General features: G+C 37.6%; 1 protein-coding gene across 1 annotated transcript; it reads right to left on the bottom strand.

Moving 5' to 3' along the window:
* Positions 1-990: 990 nt before the first annotated feature.
* On the bottom strand, positions 991-23,287 carry LOC117378752 (forkhead box protein K1). Its single transcript, XM_033975418.2, has 9 exons — positions 22,690-23,287; positions 20,205-20,417; positions 14,164-14,362; positions 12,402-12,548; positions 11,027-11,220; positions 9,829-10,001; positions 7,689-7,898; positions 6,545-6,721; positions 991-5,484 (listed from the first exon to the last, which is right to left on the bottom strand). Exons 1-9 carry the CDS (start codon positions 23,130-23,132, stop codon positions 5,267-5,269), a joined length of 1,974 nt encoding a protein of 657 aa, XP_033831309.1. The 5' UTR covers positions 23,133-23,287; the 3' UTR covers positions 991-5,266.
* Between the last annotated feature and the right edge of the window lie 38 nt (positions 23,288-23,325).

Genomic DNA, 23,325 nt, shown 5'->3' with positions numbered 1-23,325 from the left:
ACTTCAAACCATTTAAAATGAAATAGTTCTGCTTTTTCACATTTTGAAGACGATAAGACACATTATATTTTAGAAAGAATTTTGGGTTTTGGGTTTATTGCAACAGGTTTTTGTCATAGGATTGAGTAGTAGTTAAGTGAGAAGCTCATTTTGCCATTATTATAGCCAAAAGACAGCATTTATCAGAAGAAAATATTGTCAAAGAAGAGTTTTTGTTGTTGTTGTTTTTTTTTTTTTTTTTTAACAATTTATATTTTCAGGAATTCTCTTTTAGTGCCATGTCTTTAATTTTATAAAATGATACTTTTTCAGAATTATTCATTTAATATATAGACAGATGTGTAAACAAAAAATGAAAAACAATACTTATAATTGTCAATGAGAAATTTTAATCTGTGCTACACATTTTAACAAATCAAAAAAACAGCAACATTTAAAAATACATACACTTCTCTATTTTTTTCCAGAATGTTATGCATCGTCAGGCATGTTTACACTTAGCAAAAATATTTTTCCATTTATAAAAAATAGGAAAAAATACTTTGTAATAGCTTAAGCGGATAGAGCAGCATACAATCATTGCGCTTTAAACATATTTTTATTCTAATGTGCAAGGACAATCACTGAACTGAATAGTGCCTGATTGAAAGACAAATATGAGAAAAAATATCTGAAAAAATTAACCAAAAGAAGAGAAAGGGCGAGGACTGTGTTAAGGAGGTAGGCTACAAGCGCACTGCAAAAAATAAATATCCAAAATGAAATAAAATCACTGCAATTCATAATAATAAATGTTGATTATCAAAGATTTTGCTGAGTTACATTTACGTGATTTTTTTCACATTTTTAGTACATTTCTTTTTGGAGCTTTTAACATCCTTAACTCAGCCTACTGTTTACTCCAGGAAGTCCTACCAAATCAGTCACATTTATTTGATTCATTTTTATTTTTTTTTTGTGAAATTTGATGATAATAGAAAAATGTAAAAAAAAAAAAAAAAGTAAGTAAACATGACAAAGCTGAAGCACATTCTACTGCCCTTTGCTGACAGTTTCAACTGTTTTTGAATAAAATCAATGGAGAAATTGTTAAAAAAAACTTTTTTTTTTTTTAAAGTTGGTTAAATATCTAATGCTTTTCTATAGAGTCAAGATGAGTTTAAAATGGCAAAGATAGGCATGACACTTCCTCCCTTTTTTTCGGCCATTGTGTTAATTATCTTGAAATCTTACTCCAAATATTCAAATAGAAATTCAGAATTCAAGTTTCTTTAATTCAGACATTATTTTTTGCAGCAAGATAAAAGTGGGCAATTAATGACAAAAAGTACCTTGAAAAATAATTGAACAAAGAATGTATGTTGGTCCCGCCCATCCCTGAATACAGTTTCATTTTATAAAAAGTTGCTGTAGTGTTGCCGAACAGTTAGAAAGCCTAAAAAAGCTGGTTAAGATCAAAAGAGAACACAGAAATCTTTAAGGCCTGGAAAAAGTTTAGAATAATGCTTTTACAGATTTTTTTTTTTTTTTTTGAACACGAACACAACACAATCACTGGTCTACATTCACTCCTCTACCGTCTGCCGCCTAATTCAAATGCATACGGTCAAAAATCAATGCTTTCAGGTACACTGCTCTGTAAATGACATTTGAATTCAGAATATTAAAAGGTGCACTGTGTAACTTCCCTGGTCTCCATGGAGATTGGAGATGTTACAGCCTCAAATGTTCTGCAGACATTTTTTATTCAACTTCTGGAGTTTTTTAGGGCCAATCACCTGTTTGTTACATAGTGTTGAATGAGTGGGTCATTAATACACTGCAGCTCATAAATTATTCCTATACCCAAAACTGACAACATATAATTTAAATATGCTGCTGCATCTAGCCCCAATACAAATAAACTCTCCAAAGTGTACAATTTTGTCTACAAATTGTCAGTTTCAGAATAAAATATTGTGGTTTGCATCATTTTTTTTAATTTTAGATGTTCAACCCTCACTCCGAGCAATGCATAGATTACTGCAGTGGTTTCCTTGAGCAAAACACCCAGTGCACATAGAGTGAGTTATTCTCCAGAGAAACTACTCAAGTCATGATAAACATCCTGAATTCAACTCATTTTTTAATCAAACAGAATTTTTGTAGTGTTAAAAAATAGTTTAACAGACTACTGAGAACTCTAATGTAATGGTAGGACTGACCATAACTGATAATATTTCCTTATTTCACATTAATTCATTTTTGTAATTATAAATATATTTATAAATAAAACTGGGCGTGTTCCAAAATTAGTATCAATAATTAAAAGAAACTACTAATTATTCATTAAATTATTCTACAACTATTTTGTAATGCAATTGATATTTTCTTGAATATTTAAATGGATTACAAATCATCAAGCCCTTACATTACAGGTCGTATATTATGCTAAAAATTGACACTTGCGAGTTTTAAGCCATGTAAGGAAAGAGTGTGTGTTATAATGTTGTTACCTCATCGAAAACATACCTGGAATTGTATTTTTTCATTCACACGTTTGAGTAACTCTTTATTATTATTTATAGACACTATTAGTTTGTCTACATCTTCACAAGCTCAAAATACTCTGTTCCACCTTGTGATGTCATGTAGTGCTGGTTTTCAAGTTTTACCTTCAGTTCAGTAGATTGGAAATTCCAGGACTGAAATTATCCAAATGATTTTAGTGAAGGTGTTTGGACTGTAAAAACACAGTGGAGCACTTCCTGTATTACCACATGACATCACAAGGTGGAACAGAGTGTTTTCAGTGTGAGAAAAGAACAAAGCTTGAACATGCAGGGTTTATGTGTTAAACATGTGTGAATGAAACAAAACACAACTCCAGGTCTGTTTTTGATGACGAAAAAACATTATAAAATTGATAAGAAAATAGCTTAATATTGGCCCTTTAAGTTTCAAACTGAGACAATGTAAGAATAGTGGACCATGGGAATTACCCCAATGATGACTTATTTTCTCTTAAATTATAAACATTTCAGTTACTTAATAATACTGCATTTAGTTAATTTAACAGTTAATATTTGGTCAATTTGAATGTTAGCATAGGTGCCATCAACCACTTGACTTCTTTCTTGATGTTAATTAGTGATTTATAACTTTTTTAAAGAATAAATACACAATTATAATCTACACTGCAAGTGCTCAAGTCTCGTTCTCATTGCTATAGGTCGGCTAGCTAGTGTTGCGTTGTGATTGTTTTTGCTAAATCAGTTTCTAAAATAAATGCATCTAAAAAGTAAAAACTACAAGAAAGCTGCCTAAAATGCTGGGGTAGCTGCTTTTTTAAATTTGTTTTTAAATTTCACAAATGCTTTCTTACATTTCTGAGCTACATTTCTCACTGTTAGCATCCATTGCTAACATTGCAACCACTGCTTTAAAAATATGTAATGGTAGGACTGTGTTGTAGTGTTTTATGGTTTCTCTCAGGGGTGTTTCATTAGCAAGAATTTTAATGCGCTTTAATGAATCTTACACATCTTTAAGTGTATGTATTTTATTTCACTTTTGGGCCAAACTAACGGACCAGTACGACAAGTTAATGTAATAATCTACATAGGCCTATGAATAGACTGCCCAAAATGGTTAGTGAGACAAAATTATAAGCCAAAACAGTATTATTATTAACCTGTTTTAGCCGAATCATAAAACTACCAACAATTAGCTAGCAGGCTAATGTTAAATTGAAGCCCTTTTCAATTTTGGTCCACTATCCTTTTACTGTCCATCTATGGTTCATATTCCCTTCGATTTCTTTTCTTCTGACAAAACATAAAAGAGTAGCTAACGTCATCAGTCCTGCCCTTTAAAATGTGAAAATTGCAGAGAAGTCACTGAGCAGTAATAACAGTTAAGGCCTACAATGGCTTGGTAGGTTTACGCAATATAGAACTACAAACATGTCCGCTCAGGATGCAGGCTTTTGCAGGGTTTGACCAGCGACGACTGCGAAATTATCTGGAAATATGTGGTTCATTCTGTCTCGGAATCTCTGAGGTCCCTAGGTAAAACTGAAAATCTGTCCATTCATGACGTAGTAACATCGATATTAAAAAGTGCACTATGCAACTTTTCAAGGCACATGGAGACAGAGAAATTTAATGCATTACTGTGAAATTATCCTGGCAAAGTAATAGCATCTCCATGGAAGCAACCAGGAGGCGGACCTTGGCATATTAGAAAAGTTGCATAGTGTATTTTTAACATAAACATATAATTTAATGTATATATTGTTTAAAAATATATGCAGTACTTACAAGTTTAGCAGAGTAGAGCTGTCCCCATTTTTTAAATTGTATTGCTAATTAAATTCTATAGCTACATTTTAGCTCAAACTGAGATCTCCTAGTTATTTTTTTTTATTTTTAAAGAGGGGGTATGTTACGTCTACATATGTTCTGTGTTAGTACCGACCGTTAACACCCCATAGATCACCATGTTACCGTTTATTGTTTTGAAAATGCCAAATTCACAGAAAACAACGTATTAACATGTTTCACTTTTGGTTTTGACGCTTTGAATCTCCCCAAAATCAGTGTGCACCCCACTGATTAAACTACTGCTCATCGCATCAGGTTTGTCAAGTTGTTGTGTACAGTTTTATCTATTTGTTTTTGTATAGTATATATAACTGTTGTGTGGGAGCATGGATGACGTAGGCTTGTGGGCTCAGCATTGCACAAAATCTTACAGCTAATGTAAATAGGGTTCGAAAAGGGTCGGGATAGATCGCTAAAATATTCAAACATGCATGGATGACATATAAAACCTCTTCAGGTGTGTTTTTGATGATAGAACAATGCTATAACATGAGGGGAAAATCTATTTTGCATAATACTCCCCTCTTTAAAAATCAAGCTAATACATGGCCAAAATCCCAACCAGGGATTTTATTCAAGGTTGTTTTTCTGAAACAAAGGTCTGCTTTTCCCAGAGACAGAATGAACACAGCACAAGATCTACAGTGGACCAAAGGAACAGGGTGAGAGATGGTTGGAATATGTCACTTCCTGAACGAGAACAGTTAAACAGACTGATTACGTGTCACGTCTTATATAAAAACGGTAAAGCTGAACAATTGCCATTGTGTTTTTCTTTCACAATTTCTGAACAAAATCCTTAAAAACTCCCTTAGGCGTGGTTGGATGCAGTCTCACACATGTAGAAAAGCAGTTTGGGGTAATGCTGCTGTCCAATGGCTACCTGGACTCCACTTCCTGGTTCACTTCCTGGTTTCGTGGCTTTGTGACGCCATGGTGACAATGACCGGTTGCTGGGTGGAGGTGGTGTTTTGGTGCGGGGCCGACTCACTCCCGAAGCCATCCTCCATCTTGGCTCTCTTGGCCTGCGGCTCGTCTCCAGGATTGGGTGCTCTGCTGACCACCACAGGAGGGGAGCTGGAGGCCTGGGCGGCTAACATCTGCAGAGGGCTGGTCAGCACTGCAGGACACAGGGTCCAGATGGAGAGACAGGTCATGGACATGTGGTTTACACAAGAGCTACAGTTTGTTTACTTGCACCAGAACATTCCGATCATGATTCTGATCATGTTCCTAAATGTAATCTTTCCTTGTTGATTCAAAATATGAATTTGTTGCATTGAGTGACAGTGGCCTTTTTTTTTTAAACACTACTGCAGAACTGCGCTCCATCTGGATAAGAATAAAACCAATGGAGTAATTATAAATCAATAGTGACTATCGTGGCCATGCCTGTTTCTCAATGCCTGATCTAGTCAGATCTCAGAGGCGAAGCAGTGCTGGGCCTGGTTTCTACTTGGATGGGAGACCTCAGCTGCCCCACTGTAACACCTGGCCAGCTGTGGTCTCCCATCAAAGCTCTAGTGCACGTGTCAAACTCAAGGCCCGGGGGCCAAATGTGGCCCTCCACATCATTTTATGTGGCCCTCCACAGGGTAAATTAAAATGTATGATGGTCTTAACATGTCATTTCATCAAGAGTTATGCAGTTACACAGCCATATTTTACATCTATGCAAATAAATATGCAATATTTTAAACTTGAATAAGTAATAAATACAGAAACAGTTAATTAACAAGTTAAAAAAAAGTAGTTACATCTATTTTACATCTGGCCCTTTGAGGACAGCCATTTTGCTGATGTGGCCCTCGGTGAAAATGTGTTTGACACCCCTGCTCTAGTGCAAAGTGTTGTTGTGTCCTTAGTCAAGAAACTTCATCCGCATTGCCTAGTAACGTGTGTGAGTGCTGATGGTGCAGAGTGTCAGCCTCACTTCTGTCAGTCTGCCCCTGGGCAGCTGTGGCTGCAACAGTATCTTACCACCACCAAGTGTGGAGAGAATAAAGAGTCGAGAGTCTTGAAAGACTCTATATAATTCCAAAGCATTATTAATTCTATGACATGTTATTTGTGGCTGACTTTGCCATCTTTGTGAACAATGAGCTAAAGTCACTCCCTTCTGGCCTGATCCCCCCTCAGCACTTGTTCTGTGCAGTGCATATGATCCTGTGTGTTCTCACCAGAGGTGTTGCTGAGGCTGGGTGCAGAAGAGGCCACCACGGTGCTGATGTGCCTCCCGTTCTGAGTGACCGGCCTCACAGGGAGATGGTGGAGCCCAGGGCCCAGGCTCCGCACATCAGCCCCCTGCACTGCACTGTCCACCACCTGGATCACCCGCTCTCTGCTCAGCTGGGCTTCTACGACACACAATACAGGACTTGTATTAGTAACTCTGCAACAGCTATTATCTATAAGGGACTACTTCAAAAACTGCCAGAATACCTCATCTGTTTGTTAATCTTTGACACTGGAGCATTTAATACCAGATCACGTGACTGCATAAGACTAAGAATTAACTGCACCAAAACTGAGAGGGGACAGAGACTTTTAGCTGTTTTGCTTCACAGAAATGGAATACACTCCAAAGAAAAGCAAAACTGGATACATTGGTGACAAAATCACAATTTAATAATCTGATAACAAACTTTTTTACACACATCTGCTCCTGTTTTGAATGTTCTACAGGGGCTTGTATACTTGTTTTGTTTTTTTTCCTGCTTTTTTTTCTGTATTATATTTTAAACAGGGTGCCCATGAAAAAGACAGCCCAAGTGCTCTCATTGGGTCCCCCTGTATAAATAAAGATAAATAAAATAAAAATAAATAAACAATGAGTGTCAACAATGATCACTAAGAAGCCTTTTAATACATCCTTGATAACTGTTTTCATACGGGTAGAAAGGCAGGATAATTATGCAATCATTATTTAATACAATGCTATATTATTGGACTTATGATTAACATGATTTCTATTATTTCATAAGCAATTAACTTTCTAATGCTGATGTATTCTTAATTACACAAACATTGGATCAAACCTAAAATGACTCTCTCTGATCGTCACTCCCTAAACCCCAACACCTGCAGCCTGTCATTAATTAGTGCTACTGCAGCCCCTGCAGCTTACTGAGTGAATTCGGGAGGTTCTAAGCTTCACAGGCCTGTCCATGAACTGACAATGAGAAAAAGTTGTATGTGTCCTCCATCTGCCGGTTATGCCACTGGTAACCCAGGTTCAGTTGTGACTGTAATACCTTTTATAAAACTGTAAGAGTGCAGGCTACATACAGTTCCTTTAATCTGAGTGTAAAAACTGTGTGTTACCTCTAAGCTCAGTGCTGTCCATGCCTGGGGGGGAGCTGTACCCATTGGAGGGGACAGCTCCTGGGCTGGCAGACATCCCCCTCAGCATGGTGATAGAGGGTTGGGCTCCTCCAGGGAACAGAGCCAGGCCTTTCCCCGAAGCAGAGTGCAGAGCAGAGGGATGAGAGGGTGCGGCCATGATCACCGGCTGCCCACTGCTCACAGGAGAACCTACAACGCAGCCAGAATTCAGTTCAAATGTTCTCTTGCCCAGATACAGTTTTGCACAGATCATCTGACTAATGAATAAATACATAAACGTCTTATGTTACCCTAAGATAGTCAAGCAGCACTCATGAAACTGTGTCTAGGGCTGTCATTCTTCTTACTATACTTACTTGAACTATTGTTCAATATATGAAAAATATCTTGGGGCTCAATATTTATCACTTGTGTGCACAATTTCTTTGCAATAGTGTGGCGATATTTGGCGTTCTGATGTAATATAAGATTTGAGCTGTAGAGGGTAGAATATAATGAATAAATTAATGTTCCAATGTCATTTTTATAAATCATTAAAATCAAATTAATGTCTAGTTTTTTCAGCTGATATTTCATTGTTGAGGACATTGGGTTATTTTCTTGGCAGAGTCAACTCTGCTAGATGATCACAAAAGACAGCAGTAATAGAATAACCCTTCTACAGTCACATACTCTAGAATCTAGATTCATATACATTAGATAATAATTGTTAGTACTGGGTCACGTTGGGGATCATGATATTGTGTTTTTTGTCTGAGGCGGAGAGTCCAGTGTTCCCCCCGGAGTATAAAAGGCCAACTTCGCCACCTCCTCTCTCCACATTCCATCCTCTGGTCTGCCCCACCACAGCCACCGCATTTGTTTTGTTTTTGTATCTTCATGCACCTCAACACTCACATCCACAAAACGCTGTGTTACCGATCACACGCACCCAGAGCACACATTCACATACACTGAAAACAGAAATATATCGATTATTGTGTTTTAAATAAAGGCCCTACAAGGGTTAAAACATGTGTCCTCCTCATTCTTTATTGCAGTCTATTGAACGGTTTTATATAGCGTTTTTTACTGTAACTCAAAGACGTTTCACAATAGTGTAATACAAAACAAGATCTAGACAGATAGTTTCTGGATTCACATACTCTACTCTAGTGAAAAGTTTGAACACACTTTTCCATTTATGAATAATTATTTCCATAATTATTTGCATTGTAGATTCTACTAGAGGCATCAAAACTATGAATGGACTCATATGGAATGTAGTAAACTAAAAAAAAAATCAAATAACTCAGAACTTGTTACAAATATTAGAATTTTAAAAACAGCCACCCTTTGTTTTGGCCTCTGCTTTTGACACTTTGCATTTATTGACCCTGACAAGGCACAACTGTGAAGTGAAAACCATTTCAGGTGACTTTATTATAAAGGTCATTGAGAGAAGCTCTGTCAACAAAGCAAAAGGTCTATACTTTGAGAGTTTTGAATCTAAAATATAAAGAAATATTTAGTTGACTTATTTTACTTTTTTCTTTACAACATTGTTCCACACATCTAGTATCATGTTGATGTCTTCTCTATTTATATAAAATGTAGAAAGTAGTAACCACAAAGGTATGTCCAACCTTTTGATTGGTAGTGTATATACAGAGGTGGGTAGTATTTACTTGGTTACATTTATTTGAGTGACTTTTTTAAAGCAAGCAGCATACTTTTACTCCTACTTCAGTGATATTTTTATTGAAGTAACAATACTCTTACTTGAGTAAACGTTTTGGTTACTCTTCCCACTATGAGTGAGTCTACAAGTGACAAAAGCTTTGTTGACAATATGAAAAGATTTATGTTTCTTGCACCACTCCTTCAGATATTATTTAGTTTTTTCTAATTTTTGTCTCTATCTTTTGAAAATACCAGATTTTGTGCATTATTTAATGTTTTGTCCTTCTAATTATATTAACTTCAATTATAAAACATGTTATGTGCCAACAGTTACTCTTTAAGTTACTCTTACTTGAGAAGTACTTTTCCCAAACACTTTTTTACTCTTAACTGAGTAATTTCTTGGACCACTACTGCCCATCTTTGAGTATATAGCAGTAGAGGAGTGTGTACTGACCTGGGGCGCTCTGGGAGTACCTGTACTCGGGTACAGAGGACAGCTTGTGTACCAGCTGCTCGTGGTGGTCCTGGGGTATGGGGGAGCCCTCTCTGCTCAGACACTCGGGGGTCTGCAGGCCGCTGGAGGGGGGAGACAGCAGCCCCTGGTGGGTTGGAGATGCGGGTGCGCTCCTATAAAAACAAAACATATTTTATGATTCTTTAAAGCAGATACAAAATCACTTTGTAGAGCTTTTAACCATGTTAAAGTTGTTGTTTCCCTCTGAAAGTTGTACTTGGAGTGATTTGTGCATGTTTGAGCAGTCTTCAATCGCTTATTTTCAAGATTCCATTTGGTCGATCTCCTGTTTTCACCGCCACCAAACATTTTCTTAATCGGCGGATACATTTAGGCTACGGCAATGTCGTGTGGTCATTTTGGTACAAATAAAAAAAAAATCTGATACTAACTAATGTGATGTGCAGCTATCCATCAGCTACATAGCTTTTTGTTGGCGTGATTTTTACGGCGACGTCAGCTCCCTTTGGAGCAGCGGACTTGTTTCTTATATTAAGTCAGTTTAGATCAATATTGTAATATAAAATGTTCAAATTATAACATAATGAATGATCCATGGGGGTCATATGTCATAACTATATAGCAGACACAACCATAATGTCTTCTTTAAAGCCTGTCCTTTAAAACTGAGCTGGACGACAGGTCAGAATTCTGTGGTAGAATTGATCATTTAACTATTAGAACGCAGAAGTTGTGGCCTGGTTTATGGTGAATATCTGTGAAATTACTGGGTAGTGCTATCATGATACTAAAACTTCAAACTTTGATACTCAATACCAATCCTGATACCATGATGATAGTTAAAAACACTCTTTATTTAAACAATAGCATGTGATTTTTCAACATTAAATAATTCTTCTTTCTATTTGTCTAAGTAGGTTCCATAGTGGTCCATGAGCATATACTTGTTCTGATACAGCTCAAGATTGTTCTAAAGTTATTCAGGAATGGTTCATTTCTGTCCTGTGAATATGACTTTTTTAGTATCGGTACCTGCTCAAATGAGTAACTAGTTTTGATACTAGTTTTAGTATCAATTCGTATCTCATTTTTGATACTAGTGTGTCTTGATCTTGCCCCATCCCTAGTAAAAATGTCATGATTATTTGTTGCAAAAGCCCAACTAGAAGCCCCCTACCTGGAGGAGAGAGGTCCAAAGGGCGTCCTGAAACAAGCCACGCCCCTCTGGCGTCTCTTCCTGAAGGCCTGCTCCACCAGTTTGCTCTCCGACGCAGAGTCCACCCTCCAGAAGCTGCCCTTGCCTGGCTCATCCTGGGAGCGTGCCACCTTTAGGAAGTAGCGGTTCAGGGACAGGTTGTGTCGGATCGAGTTCTGAGGAAGACAGAAGCAAGCAAATGAAAATATATGACATCACTGTGGACTTCCTGATACGAGAGAATAGACACATACTGCCCATATTTTCACACCCCAACTAATTCTGTAACATGATGATCTACTTTTGTTATGGTTTCATAATAAATACTCCAAAAAAGCATGATACGTCTTCTGTAAATATGAGGGGTGAGATGACGAAAAGAAACGAGACTAGAGATTGGCTTTACAAAAATGAGATCAGACAAGATTTTGACATAATTTGTAGTAAATCAATTCAATGATTCAGTTCACAATTTTGGCCTGAAAATTTTCACCCCACAACTTACATTGCGATAACCACGTGCATTCATATTAGTAGTTAATATTCATATTGCAAGAAACCAAACATGGTCCTATTAATAATAACACTAGTGGCAACTGTACCCATTCTTTTGCTAATCACTTAATCAAGCAATCATTTCTTTCAATTAATTGATTGGTTGTTTAAAATATGAAATGCCGTAAATATGAGATTTTTAGTTAATTTAACTCAGGTAAAGCTGAAGTAAAACTGCTTGAGGACATACTGGTACATACTTAATTGTGATTAATTAACTTATTGTAGCCCTACACTAAAGTCTTTCATCTGGCAGACATTTTTCAATCAAAACTCCTGAGACAATAAAGTGTAATGGAGTTTATGTACTAACAATAACTCAAAAGTATTGAGAGCCAGTCTTTTCAAATTGCTTCAGCTTGGGTCTTTTCAATGGAGGAGTCTAGAAGCCAATCCAGTTAATAAAAGAGTTTAAAATTAGGACCATTATACTCCTTCTGTTAAATGGCATCAACTAAATGTTTGTCTTAATCAAATTCAGGAAATTAGTATTAAAAGCATTTTTATACACGGAAAATAATAACTCTTTTAAATTGTATTTATTTATTTGTCCAGCCCTAGTCATCTGTGCTGATGTAACAGACCCTGGACTGGTGGATCTGAAGAAGTGGAAACACCCTCCTCCGCTGAAGCTAACAGACTATTTTGGTCCAGGAGGTCCAAGGAGCACTAGTGCCCTGTGTGTGTAACAAATAATAAGCAATGCACTGTTTATATGGTACCAGGAATTGTGGTACCCTACCTTCCAGCCCTAGTAGTTTACAGTGCAGTAGTAAGGGTAACGCTTGGTTAAGTGTCCTACCTGCCAGCCCTTGTCTGCAGTGCGGTAGTACGGGTAATGCTTGGTGATGTGGGCGTAGATGCCGCTCAGAGTTAGCTGCTTGTCTGGGGCTGAAGAAATGGCCTGAACAATCAGCTGTGCGTAGGAATATGGAGGTTTGGACTCATCCTGCAAAAACAAAGACAAAACATGTTAACCTGTTAGTCTGTTAGCTAACCAACACTGCAGGGAAGGTACTATTCTGCCACCCTGAAAATGAGCCTAGATGAATATGGATTTAAAAGACAAAAGCTGGATTACTGCCTGTTGATACAAGCACCAAGCACTATAAGCTCTAGAAGAAGAAATGGCCTGAGGATTACGCAAACATATTGGAATAAAACTAAAAAATGCAACACCAGGTATGAAAACATGATTAAAAGCATCAAATTAAAGTGTAATTTTTGTACCCACCCTTTTAGATATTCTGAATTACAACAGCTACAATGAAGCTAAAATGAAGAACAGTGCATCTCATTTAACTCAACATTAATTTTTGTATGTTATGTTTGTATATTTGTATGTAATAAATATTTGGGGTTTTGGCTTGATAAAAACATATCCTTTAAAATACATACCATGGAATTATGTAACAGTTTAAAATCAAAATTATCATTTTATTGCAGAAACAAATATTGTATTCTAATAAATTACAAAACAGAAATAGTTCTAGATCTTCTTCCTGTACTGATTATGGGGGTGCGGTACATGCAGACTTCAGCCTCTGCTTTGAAACTGTTGAATCCACTCTTCATTTCATTAGGTGATGATTTCAAACCCATCACTGTTTTCTCTATGGAAAAGTGAGTTGGCCATCGCTGTCTGTTAGAAGAGAACAGCACTGTATGAAATGTATCTGTAAGGACTACTGTACTGCAAAAACAGCCAGAACACCTCATGTGCTTGTTAATCACTGATAAAAGTACATTTAATAACAGATCACTGCATAAGGCTAAGGACCAAAACTGAGATGGAAAAGAGGGCTTTTAACTGTTTTGCTTCACAAAGATGGAATACACTTCAAGGAAGGGCAAAATTGTATGCGTTGGAGGCACAGTCACACTTTAGTGGTCTGATGGCAAACTTTTATGCACGTGGCTGCACCCATTTTTGATGTTTTGTATGGACTTGTATACTTCTTTGTTTTTTTGTTTTTTTTTTTGTTTTGTTTTGGGCAGGGCACCCACGAAAAGGAGATTCCGGGTGCTCTTGTTGGGTTCCCCTGCATAAAAAAGATAAAGTAAGAAAGATAATTTTCAGGTTTTTGATGCTCTGAGCCTCCCCTCCTTTGCTCTCCACTCAGTCAGTCCACCTTCAGAGCGCTATCACAACAGAATCAACGTGCATCCCGAATCTACTGCATCGGGTTTGTCAAGTTGCTGTGTAGTTTTATATAATGTCTTTATATATTTATGGAGCATTGTCATGTGGGAGCATGAATGGTGTAAGCTTGTGGGTGGAGCCTTGGACAGAATCTAGCCTCTGAAACATGCATGGATGACATCTAAAACCATCTTTAGGCATGTTTTTGATGAGGGAATGTTATAACATGGTAGAAAGCTAAAAAAAAACTAAAAAAAAACATTTTGCATAACACCCCCTCTTTAATATTAGGATACATGGCCACGACAGCAAGACAAATGTCAGTTATTAGAAACATCTCAAAAAAAACATATAGCACCATTAATGAAGCATGGTGCGATGAGCAATGTAGTGATAGTATAGCCTGTAGCTGTTTGTTTACCTTGGGGCTATCTCCGCCTGCTGCCTCCCCTCTGCCCTCCCCTGGGCCGCTCCTCTGCTCCGCTCCACTTCTCCTCTGCTCTGACACTGCCTTGGCTGCGTACTCTGCTGCCAGCTGAAGGTCAGAGGTTATATTGCGCCCGTAGCGATAGCCTGACATCCCGGCTCCCCGTGGGCTGGCTGGACACGAATTGGGGACACTATAAAAAAGATGGAGAGAATAATTTATAGTAGTATTTATAGTAATCATGAGAAAAATGATGTACAATTTGGATAAAGAATTAAAGAAAATAATTTTGATGAGTCATACACAAACATTACAAATGGTCAAAGGTGGGTAGCCAAAATTTATACGACATTACTTCAATTTATTATTAAGTGTAAAAGTACAAAGTAGTGGTCCAAGAAATTACTATTTCATTTACTCTTACTTGAGTAATTGGACATAACATCTGATTTATAATTTGAAGTTAATGTAATTAGAAGAACAAAACCATGTATTTCATTATACCACACATATGTGCATCATATGAATGCTGTTGGACAAGAATCAAGAATTATTTAAACATTTAATTATAAAATTTCTATTATAGTGGTTGAGTCAGGAGGATGGTTCCAGTGGTCCAAAATAGAACTTCTGTTTTTACTACATTTTACAAGCAATAAAAGTGAAACTTAAGTTGCGTGAATTTGATAGCGGGAATAACTTTGTACTTTAAAAAGAATCCTATTATTAAAACATAAATCAAAAATGTGTTCCAGTCTTGTTCAGCCCTGACTATTGCAAATAGACTTTTGAAAAGAGTATACTTTGATTTAATCCCCACAGGTTTATTTTGTTGCTGTTTAAACATTAACTGTGCCTTATCTGCTGCCTGGAGATGGAGAAGAGGAAAGCGCCAGTGTGATTATACAGCCCACACCTGCTGCTGTATCACAAGTACACACATGTACACACATGTACACACAGGTACACCACTGGTACACAGAACGTTAGCACTGCTGAGATTGGAGCTGGGATAACACAAATGAATACTCTATTACTATCTCTCTATTACTACTGTTTGGCAGTCCAACAAAACAAGCTAAAACGTGGCTTTAAATGTATTGGCTGAGGTTCAATTAGGGTTAGTTAGTAAAATCAGACACTAATCGATACTAAAACTAGTATTAAAACTAGACACTCATTTGAGCAGGTATCAATATTAAAAAAGTCACATTCACAGGACAGAAATGAACCTTTCCTGAATAACTTTAGAATGATGTTGAGCTGTATCAGAACAAGTATGAGACGACATAGACTATTATATGCCATAAACTGTACATATAAAAATGGACATAGCTAGCCTAGTAGCCGCTGCGTTCCAAATAGGAAGTGAGCATGGGTGCAAAGTGGTTCCTTTAAGCTCTGGTTGCAATTGACTTCTATCAAAAAAAACATCACCCCATCACCCCTCTCTCTGTAACTGCTGCTGTCAGGCTCGTCATTTTGACATTAAAATGTTCATTTAACCTCTACATGGTCCTGGGGTTTTTATTTCCCTATTTTGTCCCTAAATTAAGACATGAACATTAATAACCAACAAATCCAGTGCATGCTTTCCCCAAGGTCACACCCACTAGCATTAGCAACGGGTTGATTGACAGCGGTGTTAAGCATCCTGCCAAAACAGCGATGTGGGTGGTAGGGGGCTTGTACCTTCAACAACCTTGCTCTTGATTGGCTCTTTGGTTTCACTCCGCTTTCCAAATCTGGTCCCTGGTTGCACATTAGCCGCCACAACTGCTAGCCTCGATAATCTTCATTTGGATGCAACCAAACACTATGGGTGACGTCACACTCCCTTAGTTTTTTTTTTACCTGTACGCTTTGTATAAACAACTATAGTGTGTTGCTTATGAAATCCCCAAAGTGCTACAGAGACTTCTGCTCCTGAACCTCTGCACAGCGTCTGCAAATTGTGACTGTACGAAGTCATTCCATCTTTACGCAGGACTGTAAACTGTCGTCTGTGAGGCGTGAGCAGTGTTTGTTTTGTTTTGGCGGGTATACCGGCTTCCGCAAGTGTGATGCTTATTTTGAGCGCTGAAATATAAAATATTATTTTATTTTAATATTTCAAGATCACAATAATCTTCCAATTTAAACTACAATAAAAAAAGAACTAAAACAAATAAAATGTACTTCAGTTAAATACTTAATAATTTATTTTCTCAGCCATGCAGAGCGTAGAGTATAAGGATGCACTGCATGCAGTGCTGGAGCCGTGGGTTCTGTAGTGGTCCATGGTATATGCCCATGGGCCACTACAGAACCTATCTTGATGATTGAGGGATTACACAAAAGAAAGCACTATTATTTAATGTTGAAAATCACATTCTATTGTCTAAATGAAGAGTGTTTTTTTATTATCATTGTGGTATCAGAATCAGTGTTAAGTATCGAGTTTACTGCTTAGTATCAAAATAGAGTTTGCAATTTTAGTATCCTGACAACACGATTACTAATATTATCAAAGTTATTAATTTAAAATGGTGTGCAAAAATTACTCAAAGAAATAAATACGATTAAAATTACAGGTCATATTTGGTTCAGTTCTTTCCTGCTTTTACTGGCACAGTGAAGGCACCGTGAACTCTGGCACCAGAACAACAATGTGAGTATAAACAACAGGAGCTGCCAGACAGGAAAAGCAACTCCCAGCCCTCACAGCACTGAACACATGGGCAGTAGGATTGACTGTGGAGAATATTTATAAAGATAAGCTGATGAAGGAAATGTAATCCTAAACAGACTGGTGTTAATACATGGATGTTATAAATTGCTGTGATAATAATTAGGGATCCACTGATACTGATACTGGTATTGAGTTACATTCAATACTCTCTCTTCTACACTGATACTGAAAAATTTGCTAGTTCGGGTATCAGTTCCATAGTTGGGCCTTTAATTGTATGTAATAAGACATAATCTCATAATGTTCGAACTGTTTTTCATATGAAGCTGTTCAGTAGTTGTTTGAAGGATAAATGACAGTTGCATAACACACTGTGCAATAAGTTAACTGTGTTTTAAAGAAATAAGTGCCATTTTCAATCCCCGCACTGGTTCCTGTTAATATCAGCATTGGTAGATAATTATAGGTATCAGAACTGAAAAAGCAGGGTAAGCTACTTATTAAACCAGCAGTATATAACTTTTTAGCTAAAAATAAATGCATGATTCTTTTGTTTTTTGAACAGCATTTCCATGGAAACAAGCAGGAGAAGGCCCTCCTCCAGGCCAAATAGGAGTCAGGTTTGTGGAGATGCAAACCCATTCACAGTAAGGACAAGTGTTTTTCTACATTTTTCAGTGCAATAAAAACCAAACAAAAATGATGAAAATATGCTTTCATTTTGGTCTATTACTTTAGCTAGAAGGTTACATACTGTGGCTTTAAATAGTGAGGCTTCTTCTCACAATAACTGCAATTTTAAAATAATGACATCCCTAATCTCATTCTAAAAGGTTTACAATTACAAACTGCCAAATTAAGAAATTTCTAGGATTGAATTTCAAAAATAAAATATTCAATTGAATTCATATTATTTAATTCACTTAAAATGTGAAGAGGATCATGAACGTCAAATCACTTAACTTTAACTTTATATTTTGGGAATCCTGTTGAAAGGCAAAACTGGGGACTTGTTCGTGTCCACGTGTAGCTAACAGAGACTGCAGAGGAGGGGGAGGAAGGGGTGAAGGGGGATTCAAAAAGGAAACCACCACTGGATGGAAAAAGTACCACAAGCAAAACAGTCCCCCGCCCAACGGCCAATCAGATGCCTCCGAGCTGCAGCCCTTCCATATATGGTGGGCCGGATCGTGCTGACATTGGTGGAGAGGTGAAGGTGTGGGGTGTGCGAGAGACCAGGAGGGGGCGACAGGAGGAGGCAGCAGTGCTCTATTCAAAGCAAAAGTGTCTTAAATTGTTTTTGGGGGAGTTTTAGGGTCTGAAAAATCACATAATGAAATGTTACTTTGCCTGTGCGACCATCACAGAAGTTATAACCTCAATCTTTGTACCAAAAAGTTGTTTTGTTTTGTTAAATCAAATTTTGTTTAATTTCTTCTTTTTAAAATTTGTTTTGGTCAATCAATTCTTTCTATTCATGGAAATTAAACAGATGCAATTCCCAAATTGCAAAGGCTACAATTTTAAAGTACCATAATTGTCTTCACAAAACCAAAATTTATCCTGTTTTATTCAGCAAAAAAAAGATAACCCTGTAGTTTAGTTCTGTACAAACACATTATAAAATATGATTCTTGTATTTCTTGTGTTTGCCAGTTCATACATCAGTCTTTCTGTCAATTTTTCTGGATGCTTTTAAAATGTGAACTTAGAACAGGAGTCTACTATTAAAACAAACTGTGAACCTATTCACAATCGCAAGTCTTGTCAGACAAATTGCAAATAGATATTTTTCTAATTGTACAGCATGTAATAATAATATTAAGCCTGCAGATGATAAATGTTGTGAAAATATTTTTTATGTCTCTGATACACATTTTTTTTATTGATTAGTTTACTTTTTATGAGCTTTAATAGCAGAAAAAGCTCAATATATTTTAATTTTATTTTGTTATGTTTGTCTGTTAATGACATCGCTAAACATTTGTGTCCTCAGATATAAAGTAAAGGTGTACAAATATACATTTAACGGAAACCAATTGGAAAGTAAATTTATTTTTAAAAAACAGTGCAGTTTACTAAAGACACATCATATCATTGAGAGTATGATTTGGCTTATTGCAAACTGCACTGTTTTTTTGTTTTTTTCAGTTTTATTATATTTTAGCACAATTTTCACTACTATATCGATCTTTTAAGGTTTCCAGGAGCCACTACACACTATTATTGTTTTAGAATAGTAAGATATAATGACTTGTCATTATCTTAACCAAGTACCCTTTGTTTATTTCTCCTCACTTTGTGTTACTAAGGCATTTTTGTATGGACCCAAAGAATCAAATGAGTCACACTTGTATCTGTTACAACCATATGGATGTTACTGACAGTGTAACATGACGCAAGAAGAGAAACCTGGGCTCATCTTTCAAACAGGGCTTTAAGGGGATATTTCTGCACATTCAGGTTTCATTTTACAATTCATTCACATTGTGCAATATATGAACCTCAACCAAGACATTTAGAGCACATTTTTGTGCATTTCTGAATTTCTCGACATGGTATTGATTTAGAAATTCTGTATATTTGTGTCATACTCAGACACGTTTCAAGTGCACTCTGCTGCCTTCCTCAGAAGTGCCTTCCTCAGAAGTCACGTGACACTTCTCAGGAAGTAACTTTCGAGGAAGGCAACAGAGTGCATGACAACAAAAATACAGGTCTGACTAGAAGAATTTCTAAATCATAATAACGTGAAGATGTAATGAACCTAATAGGACTACAACAGTGTATTATTTGATTATTCTTAATTTTATAATTTAAAAATGTGTGATATGTATTTTTGTCAAATAAAAAAAGTTATTAAATTAATTGTAATATTTATGATTATGATTATTATTGACAGTTTTACTGATTTGTTAAATGTTATGTTGGATCTAATGTATTAGTTACCGTTTCTAGACATTCATTTTAAAGACGCTTAGTAATGCAGCCAACTTTGGGGAAAGTACCAAACAACTAAGTCACAATTTTATTTTTTTATTTTATTTTTTTTTACGACAGAGCAATGTGGTGTTCTAACACCATCATGAAAAACAAATACATTAATTGGTTTAAATGCAAATTGGGTCAAATTAAAATATTGGTTAATTGTATACTTGTTTATAAATCTTTCTGTCTCATTTTAATGTATTTATTCTTGTATCAAAACAAAATTGCTCATCAACAACCTTCAACTTGACTCCAAACATTTGGAAAACAGAAAACATCTTGCAACCAGAAATATGTTATAATATGAGCTGAAATATTGAAATAACAGTGTGTGTGTGTGTGTGTGGGGTGTGTGTGTGTGTGTGTGTGTGTATACCTGATGGTGCCAGTGGGAGAGGGCAGGGGGGATCCAAACATCCGTAGGTGCTCCTCGTGCTGCTGCGCTGTGGGGATGCTGATCTTCAGGGGGGAGATGTGGGGTAGGAGGGGTCTTGGAGGGGGGGAGGGGTCCAGCTCCCTCTGCTCCTCAGGCTCCAGCAGAGACGTGAACTGGATCTTTATCACCGTGCTGGGGAACCGAAACATGCACCTGACAAGGGGAATAAAATACCAAAATTGTATTCAGACATTCTACAAATCTACAATTTTAAAGATTATTACAGTATCAAGATGGTCTAACGCCTCATTTGTCCAGACATGGTTCAATGTAGAGATACAGAGTGCTTGTGTCTGCTATATAAGTATAATCTGACACCCATGAACCATTATGTTATATTTTGTACATTTTCATTTTGCAATACTGATCTAAAACGACTTAATATGGTGCCCAACGGTAGCCGAAAACATCATCACAACAAAGAGCTGCGCAGTCATCAGCACCTCTGTTGGATAGCTGCACACCACGCCAGCGAGTGGCAGTTTGTTTTTTTGTTTTTTCATTTGTGCCAAAATGACTACGCAACACTGTTGAATCCTACACATATCACTGATTAAGAAAATAAAGAACAAAGTAAGTACAAAGCAGGGGGTGTGTACTGGTGGCGGTGAAAACAGGGGTTGATCAGAACAATGACATCTTGAATACAGGAGAATAAAAATTAAAAGGTTGATTTTGCATATGTCCGCTCTCACAATGCAGCAGGTGAGACAAACAACATACAACAGTAGCATAATGACCCATAACGATGTTAGCTAGTGAACAAGAGCAGGGCAGTTTCTCTCTAAAACTCCTTCCTTTGGGGCTGGACTTAGTTATGTCAGAGAAGGATAAATCCTAGTGCTTCAAGTACCATCAAATTGAAAATGGCTTCTGGACGGGAGCCGAAATGACTTAATCACAAAAACAGTGTCCAGATGACCACAGCTGAAACCTCCTCTACACTATTACACTATACACTATTACACTATATCTTATTGTTGGGTTTCAGATGACATCACGACACTCTATAGGCCCATAGTATTTAATACTGGAGCTGCAAGATGAATTGCATTTAAATTGAAATTGCAATTTAAATAGTTGCAAATACAAAGTTGCAAAGGCTGCATTACCATAATTTCCTCCACAAACAACTAAATGTCCTTGTCTCATTCTGCATAAGAACTGCTCAATTAAATCTGTACAAACCATTTCTGAAATGTGATTCTATTAGTTTACAACATCTCTAATTACTGTATCTGAAATATGAACTATATTATATTATACTACTATATTATATTATACTACTATATATATAACTTATATATTATATACTATATTTCAGACACAGTACTTAGACATATTGTAATTGCCAGGTCAAAACGTCTGCATTTAGACATTTTTGAGATTAATTCTACTATATAGTTCCCACACTTTACAGCTGAAAATAGAGAAAATAATTATGACAAGTTGATAACACATGAAAATGTATGCATTTTGATACACCTTTAATATGTGAATCATAATAATATCAGCCCTCTGAACAGCCCTGTTTACCATGTGCTCTGAGCATGCCATTTCAATCTACACTTCCTCTTCTCCTAAGACCCGCCCACAAACAATCTCAGCAGCCAATCAGCGGTCGACAGGACCACAGCCCCTCCGCCGCCTCTTCCTGAAACGTGATGGACACAAGTTACAACAACGCCATACAAACTTCATGTTTCAGAGGAGCTTGTACTATGGCTTTGTCTTATGTCTGCTCCGCTGATATTTGTTGAGAGATAAAACAGTAACACCGTATATTTATTTAATAAAACATCAACCACAAACAAACGATGTTTAACGTGTGACCACAAACCAAACAGTTGCGCTCAGGGCGGACTAGCTCCACAAGGAGCGTTTGTTTACATTAGTGTTTACGTGCAGCCGTTAGCCTGCTGTTAGCTACTCAACTCTAACGTCTAATCAACTACTGTTTAAATGCACTTTACTACAAGACTACAACCTGTGAAAAATAATTATTTTCATGGCAAATAAATGTGACCGAGCCATGGTCTAAACTCCGAGCTGAAATTGATATATAAACATTGCAGAGGTGTGCTAACACGTTAGCAGCCTCGAGGACTTTAGGGAAAGTTAAGATCTAAACTGTAAACATGACTCAGACATGCAGGCTTCATGAAATAAACTAGACTAGATTCATTCTTATCACACACAGGACCGCCGTCTGAAGACTAAAGTGTAACACCAGTGAGGTTATGTAATAACAGCGTGTCGTTATTCTGTTACACCCATTGAATTACACACAAAATACAACCTGATGATTCAACTCAATCGCAGTGAGGCATCTCTTTAGAAAAAATGCAATAAAACCTCAGTTTCAACTGTGTACGTGCAGTTTGAAGCACTTTGTATAAACTTTGCTGTTATAGTCAGCACTTACTCTCGGGGCAGCGGCAGCGGGGCAGCCCCTCTGCGCTGGAACACCCCATCCACAAACACGCCGTTTTTGCCCAGACAGCGCAGAGTAAAGCCGCCCGCATCGTCGTACAAGATCTGCAGGTGTCTCCGCGAAATAAAGCTCGAGTGACCCATGTTGATGTCCACTGAGCCATGAGACGAGTTCCGGCCGATGGTGACCGTCCTTTGGCGCATGACAAACTCAAAGTCCCGGCCTTCGAGCCTGGCCAGGGCCTGCAGCGGAGGAGAGCCCAGGCGCATCGGCACGACCCCCGCGTCCCCACGGGCCTCCACGAGCGGAGGGCCCAGGAAGAGCGAGGACTGTGGGTAGGAGCGAGAGGTCACCGCCACACGCACCGGGCTACACGGAGCCGACTGCAGCGCGAGCAGGGCCCGAGCCCCGGAGTCGTCCCTGTAGTCTTCCATCTTTTATCGGCTGCTGAACTCACTCGCACTCGCACTGGACTTCCCGCACACAGAGCTGCAACGTGAGACTTTCGGCCGGGGCACTTGTTCGCTCCGTGGCTGTCGGACGGAACAACATGGAGTCCCGCTTCGGGCAAGACCCGGACCGGATCTCCGACAGGACGAGAGCAACAAGCGTCCAGGTCTCACAGTG

The sequence above is a fragment of the Periophthalmus magnuspinnatus genome, chromosome 1 (assembly GCF_009829125.3).
Source record: "Periophthalmus magnuspinnatus isolate fPerMag1 chromosome 1, fPerMag1.2.pri, whole genome shotgun sequence".
Lineage (NCBI taxonomy): Eukaryota > Metazoa > Chordata > Actinopteri > Gobiiformes > Gobiidae > Periophthalmus > Periophthalmus magnuspinnatus.
Note: the sequence above shows the minus strand (reverse complement) of the source record. Positions and strands in the feature narration are given on the sequence as shown.

Excerpts from the sequence above, each read along its gene's own strand:
- LOC117378752 (XM_033975418.2), bottom strand. The coding sequence starts at position 23,132 with ATGGAAGACTACAGGGACGACTCCGGGGCTCGGGCCCTGCTCGCGCTG. Across the intron at positions 12,549-14,163 it reads CAGGCGGAGATAGCCCCAAG|GATGAGTCCAAACCTCCATA; the intron begins GTAAACAAACAG and ends TTGTTTTTGCAG. Across the intron at positions 11,221-12,401 it reads CTGCAGACAAGGGCTGGCAG|AACTCGATCCGACACAACCT; the intron begins GTAGGACACTTA and ends TGTCTTCCTCAG.